The sequence below is a fragment of the Glycine max genome, chromosome 2 (genome assembly GCF_000004515.6).
Source record: "Glycine max cultivar Williams 82 chromosome 2, Glycine_max_v4.0, whole genome shotgun sequence".
NCBI classification, from domain to species: domain Eukaryota; kingdom Viridiplantae; phylum Streptophyta; class Magnoliopsida; order Fabales; family Fabaceae; genus Glycine; species Glycine max.
Genome location: NC_016089.4, coordinates 3,111,829 through 3,133,841, shown reverse-complemented (window position 1 = coordinate 3,133,841; position 22,013 = coordinate 3,111,829). Strand labels below are relative to the sequence as shown.

Genomic DNA, 22,013 nt, shown 5'->3' with positions numbered 1-22,013 from the left:
CAATTCTTTAAAATCATTTTTCTTACCATCAATCCAAACACACATTAAAACTTGTCAACACTTCTATTTGTTTCATCTACTTTTCGACATGCAAATAGGAAAAGTATAATTTACATACACCTTTGAGAATTAAATATTCAAAATATGTTTGTTCAATTTTAGTTGTTTGGTTTCTCACTTTTAGTAATAAAAACTAACATTTTATGTGTGAATGTGGCGTTAGGTTGACTTTGGTTGATCTAATAGCTCCATATGTTTGAGTAAAACTATTACTAAGCTTAAAAAATATATAGATTGACCAAAAATATATCTTATCATCTTAATTTATTTGATATTATCAGAATAAAATTTGAGTTATAGAATAGTTTGGCATTATCCTATAGAAAAAGTTAACATTGAAGATAAATTTAGTAAAGTATATTAAACTAATAGTCATGAGTTTTTCATCACATGTTAATGCCTGCCAAATTTAGCTCGTTCTCATCATATGTTTTGCCAACTGTGTAGATGTCGTTTTTTATGCATTTTTTTATTATATAAAATAGAAGTTAATTACTTGAATTTGCTGCCTTATTGTTTGTGTTAACAACTGTATATTAATTGAGGAGCATTTAATAAGCTCTATAAAATATTTTCACTTACTTAAAAAAATTAACAATTTTTATTTTAATGTGGAAATATTCTTTTATAAATATTTGTTTATTTGTTTAACTAATGCCAAAGTATATCCATTAATATTTACATATAACATGGTATATAATATAAAAGTCACTAACAATAGACTAGTGGTTAGAAACTTAAATAATCTGTATGAAATCATATCCAAATATCATTACAACTATATTTATAATATAAAAAGCCAAAAGGGCGTGGTAGCATCGCTTTGTGATGTAACTCATGTAAGGTTTGAGTGAGAAGATTCTACATCTACACTATGTCAGTGACGAATGCAAATCAAAAAGCATGTTAGTCAAATATCCTATTAATCCAAAAGAAACCCTAATTGAGAGCCTTATCATTCACACTTGTACTTTTCAAATTACTACTCATGTAAACTAACGTGTGCGGATCTTGGCATGTACTGCAGTCGGAAGCACATTGCCAAATCAGAACACACCTCAATGAAAAAAAAGAAAACCAGATTCCTTTTTACTTTCTATTGGACCCTATTGGAGTTTGGACCATCTTTCTTGAGAGGATTTATATTGAGTGGGTGAATCATGAATGGTGATATTTTAAAAAATTTAAAATTTATAAACACTTTATAAAGAATTTTTTAGTTTTTTTTTTCTATTTCTATTTTACAGTAACTAACATATTGACTGAGTTTCTTTAAACTTTAAAATAATTTTTTTTAATATAAATATTTTTTAAGAAATAGATAATATTTATTTCTTAAAATAAATAGAAAATTATTTTTTTAAATAAAAATAATTTAGACAAACACAATAAAAAATAAAAAAATTACTTATTTTTTATTAAATAAATATTTATTTTAAAAGATAAATTTAAACAAATTTCAATATATAAGTTTAACCAAACTGAGTCATTATCAATCTTATAAATTACTTATTCTTCTCTTTCTAGTTGTCACAAGGTGTACTTTTATCAATTACTGAAAATATCACTTTAACTTCAAAGTATGCTAATTTGATGAGAGAAGAATTAATTGAACGTGAAATTAAAACTTTCATATATATCGTTATTATAATAAAATACAATAAAGTTTAATATGATTACATTTAGCATTCTCAAAAGTTAAATATTTTCACTTCAATTCTCTTGAAATTATATTATTCTTATTATAATTTATTATGTTTTTTTCTTCCCAGAGAGGTAATTAAAATTACACTAACCTCTTTTAAAGGACAGCAAGTGCACTTTAGAAATAAAAGGAAGGAATAATGCGCCTAATTAATATGATCGAGTTAAACTTCATGAAATATTAATTTGTATAATTTTTCCTTTTGTTTAGAATTTTTTGCATCAATTGATTCAAATTTATTTAATAATAAAATCTGTATTTCTAATATCTAATATGTAGATATCCCTTTTTACACCACAAAAATATGTAGCTATTCCTTCATTTTATATTCATGATTTCATGGTATACAGTGCACCATTTCAAGATAACTATATTTTTCACACGTGAGTGCGTGACAATATATGACCATAGTTAGAGAATTCAAAAAACCTTAGAGTATATCTGGATAGAAAATTTTAATTGAAGAAATTAATTTATTAGAGAATTTGAATTTTTGTAATTTATAATTTATTGTTTGGATGTTTTTTTTGAAGAATTTAAAATTTTGGAATTTTAAAACAGAATATTAAACAACTAAAAATCTGGAATTTCAAGTTTATTCTAAAAGATGAGAAATTTAAATTTCCTACCGTCTTCTTCAAGAAACACACTTCCTAAAATATCGATCGGATATGAGCATGGAGGAACACGTATAACTAACACACCAACAATATCTTCTCTTTTTTCATTCATTTTTTCCATAATTTTAATTTTTTTATCCAAACACTTTTGAAAATATTCTAATTTTAATTAAAGTATTTGAAATTTTTAGAATTTAAAATTTTTCAAGAATTTTTAATTTCTCCATCTAAAAACACTATGAGAGTTTACTGAATTCTTTTATTTTCCTTTTCTCTTATTACTCGTAATTTCTTGTCTTTTTCTTTTCTTAAAGACTATGTAGACATTCAAGTCCCATTCGGCGTATATGAGGCTATGAAAAGGAGAACGGTGTTTATGTGCTTGTTCTGATATATAGCAGGTTTTATGGTTCTGGTTTTTGCAGACTTTGGGTCCAATACCTCCACTGGGTGTTATGGGATTGTTGATGTAATGGTTAGTGTAAATGGCTTGGCATTTTACGTTTCTTATATATATTAATGGTTTGACCTTTGTTAAAAAAATATAGATATTCATGTATAATATTTCATAATTTTCCTCATAATCTTTAATAGTCGCATGCTAATTTATAACTGTCATGCAAAGGTTACTTCTCGTTTCTCTTGCTTTGTTTTTCTGTAACAACATAAAATGAAAAGGTTTTTTTTATTATTTTAAATAATTAATTCTTTCAATTTCACGTAATCGTTATTAAATCTGATTGATTTAAGTACTTACTTCTTTTGTTTTCATGAAGCCAATATTTTTAAACCAATTGAATTTTCTGGTTGGTTTTAATTTTCATCCACTCATTCTAATTAGTGAGTCACATTGCTCCATTAAGGCTAATTGAAAAATCACGTGAGAGGAAGAGAGTTGCAGTAAAACCAATTTTGCTTTTGGTAAACCATGTTTCTGTCCAGTAGAAGATTTCTTGGGCATTAAGATACACGTTGACAACCGATTTTAACTGGCTTTAAAACTTACTTAATATGATTTATTGTGTTAAAAGATTAAATTGAATGATGAAATCCTTTCAAATCTTATAAATTTATATTCATTAAAATCTAAAGTATAAAATTCAAATCATACAGGTTTTTTAAAAAAATCTTAAAAATTATTAGTCTCACAAAATCTTTTAAAATTTATGGAATCTTTTTTATACTATTTTTTTAAAATCTTAATCTAATTCATCCCCTTAGTCTCACTAATTAGACTGACTGCTTTTTTTAGTTTTTCAAAATTTAAAAATACTCTTTTTTACTCTCTTCTGAAATAAAAAAAAATTAGAAGTTTTAATTTAAGAAAAAATATATAATTTTTTATTTAGGAAAATTGAGAAAATGACCCTCTAATTTGAGGGAATTAAGCCTATAATTTGCTGGGAGTCATATTTGAATTTTTTTTAATACTGTTAAAAAAATTAAAATAATATACTAAATGATTATAAATTTAATAAATATAGTATTAATATTTTTTTAGAAGAAAATATAGTATTAATATTTTTTTAGAAGAAAATATAGTATTAATATTTATTGTACATTAGCAATAAATGTTATATTTGTTAAATCTAGTATGAAACGGTATCTCTATTAAATTTACAGTAAAATAATATTAAATGGTATCTTTATTCATTATTTCTCCTGATGAATCAAATGACTAAGATAAAAAAAAATTATCTTTCACGGGATAAAAAAAAATTAAGGAGTGACATTACACCGAGAAGAAAAATTAAATATATACTTTTTAATTTTAGATTTTTTTCTTCTCGCATCTAAGCCAGCAGAAACCAAAATGTTGAAAATTTCTCTTTTGTTTTTACTGCGGAAAATTTTCTTAAACTATGTAGGATCTCGATTTCTACCAAATTTCTATTTCTAAATTATTTTAAGAAAAATATTTAAAATTCTAAAGGAAATTTGAGAGTTCTGAATTTTTTTTTCTGGATTGCTTGGACAAGACAAGCCGCAAACACAATTAATTTATTCAAAAAGAGTTAGCTACATCATCATACTACACAAAGGAGTTTCTAGCAAAGTGAGGATTTCTATTATAAAAACACAGACTTCAAAATTTAAATTAGGATATATAGTCATTTTTTTTGTTAAAATGTGTAATTCATTGATAAATATGTCTCCAAAAGATGAAAATATAAAATTTAGTCTTGAAAGTGTAAAGAGTACAACGGATATATCCATTTGATTGTTAATTTTCGTCCGTCATTATTAATAAAATAACCTACGTGACATAGAGAGACAAACTTGTCACTGAAATGATTATCAGTATGATCATACTGACTAGATTGGCCAAAAAAGTTAGTAAAATATCATTTTTGGATGGAAATGTCACTAACTTTTTGTTGAATGAAAATGTCGATAATTTTTTTTTGGATCTAAATGTCATTACGTCCAATTGGATCAAAATGTCAATAAATTACGTTAGTAATTTTTTATTGGATTTAAATATTAGTATGTTTCTATTAGACAAAAATTTGTTAGACCTGAAATTTCATTCATTTAAGGATAAAATATAATTTTAGGATAAATTTTCATAATTTTTATCGTTAAAAACATAACATTACAATAACTACTTAAAAAAATATATTGGCAAACATAATTTAAAACAATAATAATAACGATAATATTGATTATCAACCATAACTTGTCTGTCACAATAGAAATTATTCAAAATAAATATTGTATGAGTTTACCAAATAACACATGGTAAGAGTGTACCAATCATTACAAACTTTTCCAAATTATAATAATTAGTTACAATCTACTATAAATAAAAGATAAATATATCTCATATTTCACTTCTTCGAATTTTGACTATTTTATTAATGGTGACGGACGAAAGTTAATGACCAGGTGTATTTGTCACACTTTTTACACTTTGGAAAACTTAATTTTGTATTTTCATCTTTCAAAGACGTATTTGCTAACGAATTACACATTCATAGAAAAAAGTAATTATTTATCTTATTCTTATTCACAAAGAGTGGAAAGACGAGGAGTTAAGAAAATATTATATGATAAATATGTCTCTATGTTGACAATTTGAGATGTTCACGCTGACAATCATCTTAGTGACAAATTTGTTACTTTGTGTCATATAGACTATTTTATTAATGGTGATAAACGAAAGTTAACAGTTGAATATATTTGTTGCTCCTTTTACATTTTTGGAGATTAAATTTTGTATTTTCATCTTTTAAGAACGTATTTATGAGCGAATTACACATTTAAGAACAAAAGTAATTATTTATCTTTTAAATTAAAACCAACTCTAGCAAAGGCATCTACCAACTTGTTTTTGTTCCTGAGAATATGCACGATGAGGCATTGTTGAAACTTGGCTTTGGCATTTGAAATCTCATAAAGAAGAACTGCATAATGGCTTCCAAAGAAACTACCAGCTTCTAGTTGCCTAACAACATCTATGCAATTTGTTTCTATTGTCATCTTCCTTAACCTTGCATCGTAAGCCATATTTAAACCATGAAAAATGGCCCATAACTTAGCCTCAATACCGAACAATGACCAAGCCTTCTTTAAAAAGCAGTAATGAACTCTCCTTCATGATTGCGGATCACAGCACCACAAGAAGCTAAAGATGTTGTATGAAGTAAGCTCCATCACAACTCAAAATAGCACTCCTTGTTAGTTATCACTGTTATTATGAGGAGCATCAAAAGATAAAATGTTATGGGACTTCTTACTCCTAATGATATCTTTAATCAGGACCATAACACTACCAACAACACCCTCTGCACTCGTCCATTTATTGCAAAAAATGAATTCATTTCGTCTCCACCAAACTTGATCCAGGATAACACCAAACACAATGCTCCATTCGGTGTCAAAATAGATTTGGAGCTTTAGATATTCAGGTGTAGCCAACTAAATTCTAAATTTGAAAGTACTGACGCACACAATTGACTTTTGATTATAAAGTATTTTTCCAATAAGAATTTTGAATAATTTTCTAGACCGAACTTCAAAATTACCAAAATGCCCTTGATGTAATCAAACTTAGGAATGTTGGCAGCGCGATTTGATGTGGCTTTAGATTAAAATTAGTTTGAACCAAACAAACAAGAAAAATAAGTGTGTTGCAATTTGGTTTAATTTAAATTATTTATGAAATCCAATTCAAACCAAATCAATGTTTTGCGATTTGATTTAATTTTGTTCAGTTTTTGTGATTTGAAAATTCTACTAGTAAGTATTAAAAAAATACTTAAAAAATTTGTTATGATTGGACAAAACATAAATAATAACTAGTCCAACTTATAATGACTTAACTTAAAAAAATAATAAAACAGAGACATCGAGACACACGTGGGAGAGAGATGTCTCGCAGATGTCAAGAGGCCCATGTCGAAGAGAGATGTCTTGCAAGGAGAGTGATTTTAGGCATGAGTTTCAGGGTTTCAGTTTTAGGCATTAGAGGAGAGAGTGAGAGACTCAGTGTTAAGTTTAGCATTTTAATCTTAGTGTATAACTGTATGTAAGTGTTGTTTTCATAAAAGTTTAAACTCAAATAGCATGTTGTATAAGTAAATGAGCGGTTGAGTTTGGTTTCCGTATGCCAAACCAAAAATCAAATCAAACCGTTCGGTTTGAAAAAAAACCAAATCGATATCCTTCGAATTTCTATGACTTGTGATTTTTTGGGTTGATTTTTTATTTTAATTTGGTTTTGAACACCCTATCAAACTCCTTAAAAAATCTAGGTTTAGGGAAAATATAGTTGCAAAAGTTGTATATACTTTGTTTTCATTTAGAATATTAAATATAATATTAAAAATATTTTTGAGAATTTTCCTGCAACTGTCTTGATTTTTGTGTAAATTACCAAGATACCTCTAACTATTCTAATAAGTTTGGGTTCAGTTTTCATTGAAAAATTATTTTAATTATTGAGAATATTATTTTAATTTTTAAATGTGAAATATATTTCATAAATAATATTTATGGAATTTAAATGCAATATATAAGATAAAAATTTATTTCATATAACTAAATTTATAATAAATAAATATTTTTAAATATATAAATTATGTTATAATTAAAAATTACTATAAAATATATTTTTAAACATATAAATTATATTTTAGATTTTTATGATAAACAATTTATATTGTGATATAAATTTTTTAAGTATTGATAAATTTTATAAAAAATATAGAAATTAAATTTAAAAATAAAGATAAAATGATAGATTAAAAGAGATAAAAGATAAAAAAAATCTCTAAAAATACGCTAATTAGAGAAAATTTTCTAGAAACACTATCGTTTGAAGAGTAATTTTAAAAATTAATCTGATTTAAAACAAATATTTTTCTAAAAGATTAAAACAACAATTTAAATAGATATACAAGAATAATTTATATATTTAAAGATATTCATTTATTATATCCAATTAAAACAACTATTTATCAATTGCATAGATAACACATGTTGGAAACAGAAAAGAGAGAGAAAGGGCAAAGAGTGTGTCCGTTAAGATTAGGTTTCCTCACCTAACGTGAAAGAAGCAGATAATAATTGCAATAATAAAGATAAAAAATTGATTCTCTCATAATCATTAATATCAAAATAACACCTATAAAAGGGATCAGTAGTAGAAGAGGGCAACGAGTCCCTACTCAGTTCACAGAGAAAGATGGCTGCGGAAAACGTTGTAGAGTTCACAGACTTACCCGTCAAGAGACCTAGAGAAGAAGAAGAAGAAGAACAAACCAATGGAGTCTCCAACGACGCCGTTTCAACGCTACCCAATGACCCTCAATACCCTGGTATCTCTGCTGTTATTCCCGGTTGGTTCTCAGAAATCAGCCCAATGTGGCCTGGTTAGTAAAACCCCTTTCTTTTCGTTTCCCTTGTTCACTCTCTAACTTCAATTTTTAAACTTTCTCAAACCCTTTTTTGAGGAACCGTGTGTTTGATTGTTTTATTTATTTGGTGTAAAATAATCTCAAACCCCTTTTGTTGATTGTTACCTGTTGGTTATTGTGTGAACTGAATGTTATATAATCTCTGTGTGCTTTAATGCTTTTTATTTATTTATTGTTTTTTCGGTTCTGTTTTATTAGATTCTAGAGTTGTTGAACCCTTTTCTCTCTTGGATTTTAAGGATGCTCTTATATGTGTCATTTCTTAATGTTCCTAAGAAGCAGCTAGGTGGAAGAGTGTTTTGGTATTAACTGATTGGTTGTAGGTTTGTATTCGTTAGAGATTTTACGAGGAAGTGAACTAGTATTGGTTAAAGGGTGCATTTGTTATCAGTAACAACAGTGAATCTTTGAGTTTTTGTTGTTGTATTGTATTCTTGGCTCGGAATATTTGTACTATCTTTTTGTAATGATTCTCATGAGTTGGAATCTGATTGTGATTTGCAGGGGAGGCGCACTCCTTGAAGGTGGAAAAGATTTTGTTTCAAGGGAAGTCTGACTATCAGAATGTCATGGTCTTCCAGGTATATGTAGCTTCAGTTAAATTTGTTTTTTTTACATGTTTTTGCCCTTTTTATGGTTTTGGTTTTATTTATAATAATGTATTCTGTGATTTTGTTTTGCAGTCATCAACATATGGCAAGGTTCTTGTTTTGGATGGAGTCATTCAGCTCACAGAAAGGGATGAGTGTGCCTACCAAGAGATGATCACTCATCTTCCTCTTTGCTCTATTTCAAACCCCAAAAAGGTATTTTGATACTTTAACTCCCTCTAGCTTTAGGAATTTAGCATATTTCTAGTTTGCCAATTTTGTCACCAAATTTTATGTAGTTAGAAAATACAATGTTTGTGAAGTACTAGTAGTGTGTAGTTTTTAATAATTATAGAAGTATTTGTGAAATGATCTACACTGATTTGTTTACTCATATCATTTATGTGTCCATCATCATGCTGATTTGGGGTGCACTGCCGGTTTAAATTTAGCATAGTAACATTATTTTGTCTATTTGGTTCCTTTTACCTCTTATTAGAAGAGATCTGAATGACATGTGTTGATGAGAGTAGGAAGGATGACACTCATGGAGTATAACATTTGAGATATGACTTGAACCATGTGTCCATCATCATGCTGATTAGGAATATTAGCCTGTTATCCCTTGCTGTTTTCTTGCTGTATGGAATTAATTGTTCTTTTCCTTGCTGTATGGAATTAATTGTTCTTTTCCTTGCTGTTTTCTTTTTGTTAGGTTTTGGTTATTGGTGGAGGAGATGGTGGAGTCCTGCGGGAAGTAGCTCGTCATGCCTCAGTAGAGAAGATAGACATTTGTGAAATAGACAAGATGGTTGTCGATGTGAGTAATGACCCAAATTATTCTTTCCTATCTCTAATCAAATCTAAATAATTTTATTGACAGACTACTGTTCTGCATATAGTTATTTTGTCTTGCTCTCCATGTTCTTCTAAGTTGAGTGGTTTTCTCTACTTAGTGATATTGGTCATTGCATGTTTTTCTTGTTCTAAAAAAAATCTTTTATGCTTAATGAATGAAGTTTTCTGGTATAGCAGTATAAGCCCAATATCAAAATTGAAGTTGTCACTCTTTGCAGGTCTCTAAACAATTTTTCCCTGATATAGCAGTAGGTTTTGAGGACCCACGTGTAACACTTACTGTTGGTGATGGTATGGTCAGCTTCTCCATATTTTTTTATGTTCCTTAACTACTTTACTGTTTAGGACAATTTTTTCTCATGATAGATTGTCTCTCAATGATCTAGGAGTTGCATTCTTGAAGAATGTTCCAGAAGGAACTTACGATGCAGTTATAGTGGATTCATCCGACCCTATTGGTAGGGTATATTGTAGTTCCTTTTGTTTTCTAGTCTTTTTACAGTTAATATAATATTTTTTTAATTGAAGTTATATTTGATATCTTTAAGGCCCTGCTCAAGAGCTGTTTGAAAAACCCTTTTTTGCGTCCGTTGCAAAGGCTCTTCGTCCTGGAGGAGTTGTGTGTACTCAAGCAGAAAGTATATGGCTTCATATGCACATCATTGAGGACATTGTGGCTAATTGTCGCCAAATATTCAAAGGTTCTATCAACTATGCATGGACCACAGTTCCTACATACCCAAGGTATGCCCTTTCAAATATTATTTTCCCATTTGCATTGCAGTCTTCAAAACATAGTCCTATGTTTAGAATTTATATTATTAACCATATTTATGTTGGTTTTGATTATTTCCATTTCAGTGGGATGATTGGTTTTATGCTTTGCTCAACTGAGGGTCCTCTTGTTGATTTCAAGCATCCAGTGAATCCTATAAATGAGAATGATAGTCAGCAATCAAGACCATTGAAATTTTACAACTCTGAGGTTTGTTGCTCCGACCATGTTCTTTTTCCACTAACTTCAAAACATCCGACTGATTTTTCTTACTTGACTCATATATTTTGTCTGTTTTCTATTTCAGATTCATACAGCGGCTTTCTGTTTGCCATCTTTTGCTAAGAGGAAGATTGGTTCTAAAACAAATTGAAAATATTTTTCATGGGATTGAAGGAGCAAATGTGGCTGTCGGCATTCATCCTTTTACTGGATTGGTCCATCCATCAATGAAAAGTGGGATAAGAGCTTCAAGATGACAATGTAGAGCAACTTTTATTTCATGAAATGAGTTGTAGATGATGGATTCAGTTGCTAGTGATTTACATTATTGACATTGTGGAACTTCGTTTAGCAGTTTAGCAAACTTTTGTTTGATGCATGTGCTTGCCCTTCTCCATTTATTAAGAGCTCATATAACAATTACTCCCTACATTCTCTTTTATATAATAAAAATCTTAAATTTAAGAATTTAGCAAATTTTATCTCATTTAATAAGACTATTTAAAATACCCTTCATATAATAGGAGAATTATATTTAATATCAAGTTTTGATAAAAAATAATTTAAAAAAAATATTTATTTTTTAATTAAAAATTGTACAATTTAATAACATTGACTAATTTTTTATTAAGTGTAAAATCAGTTTCCTTTTTATTATAACATACAACGGAGGAAATAAATTCTTAATAAATGGCTATTGGTTCACATAGGGAAGTATGCCTCGAAGTTCGAATTAAGAAGTTCACATAGGGAAGTATTCTGATGGTTGTTAAAAATAAGAATATTTTTATACTTAATTATAAAGGGCTGTAGGGGCTGTACAGAATCCGGACTCGAAAGTGATAAATAATCAATGATATATTCAGATAGACAATTTTAGAACAATCGCAATCCAAGTTGGAAGGAAGAAACATAATGATTGGTACAATAATAATAGGAAATGAAACAAAATAAAAATAAGAATAACTAACAAAGGACATGAAAGCGCCAAAAATTACATCTGGTCCAACAACTTCTAGTGTTGCTCTTTTTCTGCAGCCAATACCAGTCAATACTCCATGCTTATACTTTCTCACCTTTTGAAAAAAAAAAACATTTAAAATTATGAAAGAAGACTTTGTTACCTGTGATGTTGCTGGGTTACTTGTTTTCGTTATTGCTGCAAAGTGCAAACAAATACTAAGTCTTTTATAATTATTTTATTTGTGTTAAGTCTCTTACTTAATCGCTTGTACATATTGTCTTTACTTCTATGGTGCTTCCATGTCTCCTTCTTGCTTATATGGGTTGATTTGCTTATTATTTTTTTATTCAAATTATATTCTAAGATTATGTTTCAAGTAATATTTGTTGACATAATGACTATTTGTCTTTGTGCATACAAGCACTGTATATTAATCAAGTTAGTTCCTTTTGTCTATGTTGTGTTAAAGAGATACGAAAAGTATAGCATGAAATGATTGGCTGAATAATGATTTTACCTAATTTTATATTCTGTAATAATGATCTATATTTGATGTTATTCATGAATTTAGCTTACACTGTAGTGAGACCTGTGAAAATTGAAATACTTGTAGTACTACTAGTTGTTTTTATCTAATTATTGGTGCCAAATACTTTCTCCCTCAACGCTAATATTTTTGTGTGCATTTGCCACATACAATATCTCTAAAGGTCATAACATTTAAAAGTTAAGCTAACTTTTTTTTTTTTTTGCATTGGAGTTCCTTCAGTAAATATCAAATATCACGTCATGCCTCAGTAGAGAAGATAAACATTTACGAAACAGACAAGATGGTTGTTGATGTGAGTAATGGAACTCAAACTATTCATTCATATCTCTAACCAAAAGCATAATTTTACTGACATACTACTATCTTACATGTAATTAGTTTCTCTTGCTCTTCATGTTCTTCAAAGTTGAGCGACTTTCTCTACGTAATGATATTGGTCATCTTCATGTTTATCTTGCCACTTGACCAAAAAAAAATTGATCTTTTTATGCTGAATGAGTAAAGACCTCTACCAAAGTTAAAGTTGTCAATATATGTGTGTATATGTGTGTGCTCCTTAACAATTTTTGTGTTTAAGACAACTTTTCTCATGATAGCTTGTCTCAGTGATCTAGGAGTTGTATTTTTTTAGGGATGTTCCAAAAGGAACTTATGATGCAAGCACAGTGGATTCGTCTTACCCTATTGGTAGGGTATACTGTATTGCTTTTTGTTTTCTATTTTCCTGATCTTTTATTATTTTTTTTAAATTGAAGTTATATTTGATATTTTAATTAAGGTTCTGCTGAAGAGTTGTTTGAAAAGTCCTTCCTATTTCTGCATGTGTCAAAATTGAACTTCCTGCAAAAATAATGAGTTGCCTCCAAATTGGATTTTTTAGCACTATTTTTCTTTATTTTTTGTGCCTTCGTTCACGTACAATATCTCTAAAGGTCCTAACATTCAAAAGTTAAACAATTTTTTTTTTTTTGCATTTGTTGACGTCTCTCCCTCTTCCATTCAGTTTTGAAGGCTCAATAACTATTGGGTATCTCTCTTGGACGTGTTCAAACGTTCATTATTGGTAGAGTCCAACGGGAAGTAGCACGCCATGCCTCAGTAGAGAAGATAAGCATTTACTGAAATAGACAAGATGGTTGTGGATGTGAGTAATGGAACTCGGACTATTCCTTTCTATCTCAAACCAAAGCTAAATAATTTTACTGACAAACTACTATCTTTAATGAGTTTATCTTGCTCTCCATGTTCTTCTAAGTTGACCAACTTTCTTTACCTAACGATATTGGTCTCTTGTTATATATCTGCCTTGGAAAACAATAATTGAACTGAAGACATGTGTAGTATCTCACTGGAATCCAAGGAGAGCTCTTTGTTCTTTAAGAAATTGTTGATAAACTATTTCTATGTATTTCTTATTTCTTAGAAAGAGCTGCAGAGGTACTAATATCATGAGAGTCAAGTTAGCATACGATTTGTTTAACATTATTAGTGGTGCAACTTCAGTCGAATAACATTTGGAATTTCAGATTATTTATTATGTGTCTTTTGTAATTGTGAATTGGAAACATTTGAAAACCTTTTTATTTACTTGTAATATCTCATATCACATTTGGCAATGTTGTTATTGGTGTTGGGTGAGAAAAGCAAGGTTTTGTTGTGCAAAGAAACATTTTTGGTCAAATCTAGGAATGACAAAATGAAAGAAATACAAAAAAAAAAAACAACAACATCAAAAAAGGAATACAAAAGTATCCGAAAATTTATTTGGCTTTGCATCTTATGATCTATATGATACACAAGAACTAGATTTCTTTTAATACTTAGCTGAATCAAGAAAAGGTGGTGGAATTGATCAGAGTTAGAAGCTACTTGCGGATAAAAGCTAAGTTTGAAAAAGTATAAATGCCTTACAAAGAGTGGTCAAATTCTGCATTGTGTTTATCTTATTATAATGTCTACATCCTGCTGTAAAGGGAAGGAGTACCCCTTGTCCTTCCATTTTCAATAAATTTTGCTTTATCCAAAATAAAATAAAATGAGAGTACCTCACATCTATATCATTCAAGTGGGGATGATGTAGTTGATGTGATTCCCCCACATAGTTCTTAATGATAATTCTCAATTAGGAACAACTATGTTATTGGCATTTTTTCTTTTTTGTTACCAGTGATTGATAAAACTTTCATATGTTTAGTTGTTTAATCCATCATAGTGGTAGAACAACATTTCGGTCAATTGAAGTATATAGCGTTGTTATATTAGTTTTAAAACGAAAGAAATCTCAAAAAATTGTGTCTAAAAGTACAATTTATCAATCACTTTAGTCCAAATTTAAAAGTTGAGGGTGATAATATTAATATATATTTAAAGACCAAACTGATATTAAATAATTAAACTTAAGAACTTATTTGACATCCTACAGACTTAATTTTCTTAATTTCATTAACTAATTTGACAGTACAGTTTATACTTTGAGGACCAAAATAGTATTTTACCTGTCTTTAAAACGGCCATGCATATTCTTTCGTTCATTTTTAGGTCCATAGTTCATATTCTTTTGTGATGGGCTTTTTAGGGTCCACATGATAGATTTCCACGAGATTGGCATTATATGTACGCGTTCATGGACCAAGGATGAAAAAACAACACACTTTGATGGGCTGAAATATACACTGGCCCCTGTTTGTCCTATTTGATTAATGAATAATATAAGCCCTCATTGTTTAAGAGATCTCTATATAATAATTATAACAAACATGCAAAAGATAACTTCTTAAATGTCAGCATGAAGAAGTGTCATTAGCTGAGGATATCACAGCTGGAACTTATTCAACTCATATAATATTATTTGGTATGCAATGGTAGGTTGCGTATGTTTAAAGGATACACTGTATGATTTCGTGGCATATTTTAAAATATTAGTTAGTCTTAATATACTTTTCCAAAAATGAATTAAGAATTTCAAAAATAAAAATAAAGAAAAAGAAAATTCAACTTATACAACTTATAGTCTTTGTCGGTCTCTCCTTGAATTTTATTTTTGGATAACTGTACGCCATTAATTGTTTGGTTAGGTGTATCCGACCATTCTTGTTTCTTTGGCATAGTTTTTAGATTAAATGAATGTGATAGAATAGAATGGAGTAATGTAGTATTTTAAGTTATTTTAATGTTTGGACTTTGGATTATTTAAATTTTAATGGAATAGGACTATATAAAATGATAAAATGGATTCCATTTCATTCCATCAAAAACTCTTTTTTCTTAATTTGACGGATATCCAATGAAATCATAATATATATTAGTTTTACTTTCATGCAATCACAATTTCATCCTTTTTAATTTAAAATCTCACACATTTGTCATTTCTACCTTGTATCTTTTTCAACGCATTCGGCGGAAGGTAACTAATTTTTTTACAAATTGCTAATTTTTTTTTTTATCTAAGTATCTTATCATGCCATTTTTTTATTAGTGCTTTGCACTCACCATTTTCTCGACTATCCTATCAACGATTTCTATTAAATAAGATGTAATAAAAAAATAGAAAAAGTAAAAGAAAAAATAAGTTATGTAACAAGTTGAGAGTGTAGTTACCCAAGGCTTGGCACATAAGAAATATAAGATAAAACCGACAATAGAACATTTTCAGAGTAAGTAGATAAAAACAAAGTGATGTATGCTATTGCTATGCCAATATTACTGAAATGCTTGATTAGCAAAAGAAAATATATATATATATTACATAAATGCTTAGTAAGAAAATACGTTATCTCAATGTAACATGAAAAATGATATAAGTTCATATTGTTGTTATGTGAAACTGATTCTCATTTAGTTATATATATGATTTATGATGTGTGGAGACATATCTATTTAAGTGTATGTTTGAATAATTTTTTTCAAAAGTACTTGTAAAATTAAAGAAGAAAATAAGAAAAAAAAATATCTTCTTCGTAAGCTTAAATTAGCTTATGCGTTTGTTTTTTTGTTTTTCTTTTACAAAGAAAAATCATTGCATTTCATTTATAATGTTCAGAAAAATACAAGAGGGAATGTAATAAAGATCATGGATGTCAACATTAAACCTTGATGCATGTGTTAAAAATTATCTTTTAGTATTATAAAAAAATTATCTTTTAGAGAAACTTACCTGAAAAAACTTCCACAAAGTTAATTTTAACTTGTGCATGAATTTATTTCAAATGTTTTCTATTTCTAGAAGTGTTTTTGAAAATATTTATCCAAACAAGCCGTAAGTGTATCATTTCACGATTATATAATTTTGTTTATTTAAAATAAATTGTTATTATTATAATATTTTTTTTAAATGATTGTATGAAAATGAGATGGAAATAATAAAATTATAACCCATTTTACTCCATTCACATACCAAATAATGGAATAATTTTTTATTAAAATTCATAATAAAATATTCAAATAAAAGAATGATATTTTTATTTCATTCTATATATTAAATATCTACTCTACTCCGCTCACTGAGGTATATAAAGGAAGGCTTAATTTCTTTTTTCTTTGGTTTGTACTTGAGCAAGTCAAGCTTTATATTCTTTTAAGTGGCACCTCAATTTAATTTATTTTTAGTTTCTAGATTTTTATCTTCGGTTTTCTTTCTCTCAGCATGCCCTTTTGTTGTGTCACTGATGATTCTCATGACGAGCTGCAACAAAAATACGCAAAAGTATCATAAATTTGAGATGCATGAATCAGTACTTCAAGGTTCGTATTTCCCAGAAACATTTTTTTTTTTAAATGCTACAATAAATTATAAAATTAGACAATTTTGGTTTGATTAATCTAACCAAACACGCATTTGTGGTTACCCTTCAACGTTGCTTCGTTATCTGATACGCCCTTGATACTCACACAATAAATTAAATTACTAAATACAAAAAAGGAGAAACATGAAAAATTAGATGGTTGATGATTATCAAATCATCACAATTGTCTCGTCTGATTTTTTTAGCAGCTTTACTCACTATTAGCACAGCTTCAAATCACCGGAATATCTTGCAATTCAAAGGCGTAGAGGATTGAAAACATTAATTAAATTATATAAATAAGTAGGGTCTTTTCATATTTGGGGTGGTTGCAAATTTCTCTAGAATGATCATGCCCTGTTCATAACAGATAATGAGCAGCTCAAAATCAAGCTACTTTGTCCTCTTTGTTGGATGGAGAAAACGAAAGGTCCCAATTAATTAAGATTAATTATTGTATTATGATGGTAAATAATAAGAGAATTAATGAGCAGCTAGAAATTTATTCTCCAAAAACATATACTAACTAATAATGCAATTGAGCAGCTATGGGTTGAGGGACAGCTTATGAAAAAGACATGATAACAATGTTTATCCATATGAGGGCTGCCCTCAAAATTGGATGAAACTTGAACCCAATAAAACCCAACACTAGACATAATAAGTCATAATAAATAGGAACAAGATTACAAGATAGACTCCGAGCATTTGGTCCCTCGGTCTGGGGTGCATGATGAAACGTGTATATTTTCCCTTCAAAATTTGGGTTTGGTGTCCTATTCGAATAATAAGTTTGAAAAGAATAAAGAATATGAATGAAGTTGAGAAGTTGAGATACGTGTCACCTTATTTATAGAGGCTATTTTATTATCTATTAGACCACGTATATCTTTTAAAAAGGTAATTTTGCTGTAATTACGTAAAATTATTATAGATGATAAGTTTTCTTCTTCAAAATCTTTAATATAGCATCATATTTATAACTCAAATTATATAGATCATTAAGCTACAACAATATATGCTCGATGGTTTTTATTTATTAGTATAAAATGAAAGTATTGGTTTCACATTTTTTCACTGATATTAGTTTACAAAATATTACAAGGACATTAAAATAATTTATATATTATAGAAAAAATTATATATATATATATATATATATATATATATATATATATATATATATATATATTATAGATAGATAGATAGATTGTGTCATAATTTATAAAACATAGAGAGTGCATGCCATGATTATTGTCACGTGCTAAGTCAATAATCTTGGCGTTGATGTTAATATATGATATCCCCTACCAGTTTCATCTAACGTATTATTTTGAACTTTGACCGATTGAATTTTTTTTCTTCCTTTTTGACTGCGTAATATTGAGTTTTTACTTTTAATCTATTTGTTTATACTTTTTTTTACATGTAATATCAAGATTAATAGATTACGAGAAAATCACTACTAAAATAATAAATTTTAATATTATCAGGTTTATATTGATTATGATGAAAATTAATATTATAAAATGTGTGATATTATTTTTGTAAATAAAATATCATTATTAATATTAAATTTTAAAAAACCAATATTAAGAAAGTAATTTCAACCTTAATTATTTAAAAACTGGTATTATTACAAAATTAATTTATAAAAAACTGATGTGAAATAGAACAATTTTAACATGGATTTTTTTATTAGTTGAGTTGTTTAAATAAGACCCCCACTCCTTTTCTTTGTTTCGCAAAACCCCTTGTCTCTCTCGAAACCCGGCCACTTCGCCATGTCCGAGCAACCATGCTTGCCATCGGGAAGGCCACCTCCGTCGACATCTGCCGCTTCTTCTCCAAACCTGGCCCCTACGTGTCCTGCGACACGATGGAGTTTCTATTAGCGCGCTACGACGGCGAGCTAGACGTGGATGCGGTGGACTCCGAGGGGAGGACGACGATCCACGTGGTGGTGAGGGAGGGGCACACGAGGGTTATCCGGTTCTGCGTCACGATGGGGGGAAACCCTAATCGCGTGGATTCGAAGGGGTGGACCCCACTCTACTACGCAGCGTGGAAGGGGCACGTGAAGGCTGCGGAGTGTTTGTTGGAATGCTCCAACGTGAAGTGCGTGAGGGACAGGGAAGGGAGAAGAACATTTTCTGTTGTCGCGGAGAGTGAGCACGAACATTCTGCTGGTGCTCCAGTCTTTTTATGTTTTTTGCTCTTTCATTGAATGTGGTAAGCTCTTAGTGATGCATTCATTTATCCACTGATCTAGCTTTACTTCTTATTGATTTAGGTTATTGACAAAGTCCAGAAAGAAACAAAGAGCCGCGCTGGTAAGCCTTGTTCACTTGTACATATTATTTTTTGGCATGGGTCAATTTCACTGTCTTCTGTCTCAGAAATACTGGTTTGTGTGGAATGCATAGCCGTTTGGGAACAGAATTTTCTGCGCTAGGGAACACTATAGTAACCTTGCTCCACATCAACTAAATCTCGTTTTTCCTTTCTATTTTACCTATTGTTCACAATGCTTGTCTTTATTTAAAAGAGGTGTTGTTCCTTTCAATTTTTCAACTATTTTTTTATACCATATTATGTAGAAAGGTAATTTCTCAGATTTGGATTTTTGTTTCGATTATCACTTTTATGCAGTAAACATCTAGTATTTATTTATTTGATTTGACTTTTTTTCTTGGCGAAGTATTACTTGATTTGATTATGAAGGAACTTTGCAATATACTGAGTGTAAAATTTTCTACATTACAAATTTTATGGATCATTAAGTCTAGTTGTCTTTGTTCTCAGATAGTTGAGGAGGTAAAGAAAGTGAAACATGACATGAGGATTTGGTCACTTGGTAGAGCTAAACTATGGTTGTAACGTGCAAGCAAAGTCTTAGTTTCAATGACTTTCTTGTTATATGTGTGTATATTATCATGTATGTATAATAAAAATAAACCTTTTTTATAAATTAAAATTAACTTATATATAATTATTTTTTTGTAAAACTAAATGATTTTAACTTTTGAGAAGTCATGATATGATGCCATTTTCACCCAAGTTTAAGCGCAAAGTTAGTGACGAGGAAAGATTAAAAAAAAATCTAGAATATAATGTTGATCATGTACCTTTCGTTTTTTATGTTATTTTCACCCTTAAGAACGGGGGTGGCTCATAATTTTAGTTTGGAGAAATAGTCTTCAATCATTTATCTTGTTGAATGGAACAAAATAAAATGTTAAATTCTTATAGTATTATTTGTGTATATCACCATGAAATAAAATTTGTGGGGTGATGGAGATTGGTGGAATAGGGGGAAAGCACAATGAGAGGACTGCTACTAAAATTACCACGTGTATCAAAATTTGTGCAGAGAGAGATTATTAAGGTGGGTTCTATGATGGTTATTATAGTATTTTTATATTTGTTATGTTTAATATGTTATAACCTTTGTTAGGCTTTGTTGATGACCCTTGTATGGGGAGTTGGTATTTTTAAATCTGAATTTTGGATGGGTATTACTTATGAAATAAAATCAAGTTTTTATTTTATGATTTGTAAAGTAAATAGTAAATTTTATGATTAGTAAGTTGGGCTGGACCAGGTCCTCCTTTCCCATATGCTTATTTTCTTTATCATTTTCCCCACTCATTCTAATTAGTATTATTCACTACCTTAAGCAGGTTTTTAATTAGATTGGATTCTGGCTGTTTATGGGTATTTTGGTCCAATTCTGCTGGGGGAAGAAATTGAAGTGGTGAAGACTAAAGACAAATATTGTTACGGGAACAAACGGCGAAGAGCATGAAGGATCTGGGGTAAAGTGATCAAAATTCAAGGCTAAGTATTCATTTTATGCTATTCATTTAGAGCATTACATCTTCATTCTTCTCCATCTTCCTCCATTTTATTCCACTTCCTTTGTCTTTTTTTGTATTTGTAAGTCTTTCTTGACAATGAGAAACTAAACCTTCTATTGTTGGGAGCTCACCCACCAAACACTCTTGATGTAATGATTTTAACTATCTATTTAATATTATTTCGATATTATTATCTCTTTTATGTGCTTATTATCATGTTTATGGCTTGATCATCCATGCCCATGTAATGTTATAAGGTTTAGGTATTGAAAAATGTTTATCTCTTAAGAATGAAAAAGAACATCTAGGTAATTCAACTTTAGGGATAAAATGGTGTTAGTTAGCCTAAATTATGCATTTCTGTTCATAATGCAATTTATCTGATTTATTTCTTAAGGGATTAGGAGTGAAATTAGTTAAATTAGACTCTTTCATATGATGAATATACATATTATGTAATGAGCATATGGCCTAAAATTAGAAATACATATTATGTAATGAGCATATAGCCTAAAATACATATTATAAACCCTAAACCTCAAACATTCAATTCAATTCATTAATTGTCTAAAATTAGACATATATAAACCTTGAATATAGTCAAATGTCACTATGAACTCGGTCTTACCGATTTAAATTATTACTTAATATACTTGTCAAGAAGTTATCATTTATTCATTAAAACTTGTAAGTTTCCATAAGAAATGAATGAACTAAATCAATCTATATATTATTGTTATTAATTGCCAAAAAAATTATATTTTATTACAAAATAATTTAATATTAATTAATTATTAAACATTTAATGATAAAAACAAAAATTTAAACTTATAGATACATCTTATTGATAATTAAAATTATTAAAAATAAATATAAATACTTAGAGCAATAAATTCATAAATGATTTTTACTCTTCAGTTACAATTATATGTAAATTGTTTTCTATCCTTGATTTTATTTAAGAAATATAAATTGGTCATAACAAATGTAAAATCGTACCGTCCATGTACATTCCATGTTGATCAAAATAAATGACCCAAACCATAGTAATAAAAAACCTTTGAAAAAACAACAGGAATTACAAAAAAGCAAAACATTAATAGATTT

The 22,013-nt window shown here is 28.9% G+C and overlaps 2 protein-coding genes across 7 annotated transcripts; both read left to right on the top strand.

Annotated features, from left to right (window-relative positions):
* Positions 1 to 8,044: 8,044 nt before the first annotated feature.
* LOC100792107 (spermidine synthase 1-like) lies at positions 8,045 to 11,217 on the top strand. The gene is made up of 9 exons (NM_001252932.3): positions 8,045 to 8,261; positions 8,811 to 8,887; positions 8,990 to 9,112; positions 9,612 to 9,716; positions 9,973 to 10,045; positions 10,141 to 10,212; positions 10,303 to 10,498; positions 10,616 to 10,739; positions 10,837 to 11,217. Exons 1-9 carry the CDS (start codon positions 8,075 to 8,077, stop codon positions 10,900 to 10,902), a joined length of 1,023 nt encoding a protein of 340 aa, NP_001239861.1. The 5' UTR covers positions 8,045 to 8,074; the 3' UTR covers positions 10,903 to 11,217.
* Positions 11,218 to 18,771: 7,554 nt separating this feature from the next.
* Positions 18,772 to 21,093, top strand: ANK6 (ankyrin repeats-containing protein). 6 transcript variants are annotated; one of them, XR_005887008.1, is made up of 4 exons: positions 18,773 to 19,235; positions 19,340 to 19,379; positions 20,360 to 20,434; positions 20,730 to 21,093. XR_005887008.1 is itself a non-coding variant. In XM_006574541.4 (3 exons), the coding sequence occupies exons 1-2, from the start codon at positions 18,845 to 18,847 to the stop codon at positions 19,345 to 19,347; spliced, it is 378 nt and encodes a 125-aa protein (XP_006574604.1). In that variant the 5' UTR covers positions 18,773 to 18,844; the 3' UTR covers positions 19,348 to 19,379; positions 20,730 to 21,093. The 6 variants fall into 6 exon arrangements, 2 of the variants coding, with proteins under 2 accessions (XP_006574604.1, NP_001354360.1); XR_005887007.1 differs by having other exon boundaries at positions 20,347 to 20,434; XR_005887009.1 differs by having other exon boundaries at positions 19,852 to 20,434.
* The last annotated feature ends 920 nt before the right edge of the window (positions 21,094 to 22,013 follow it).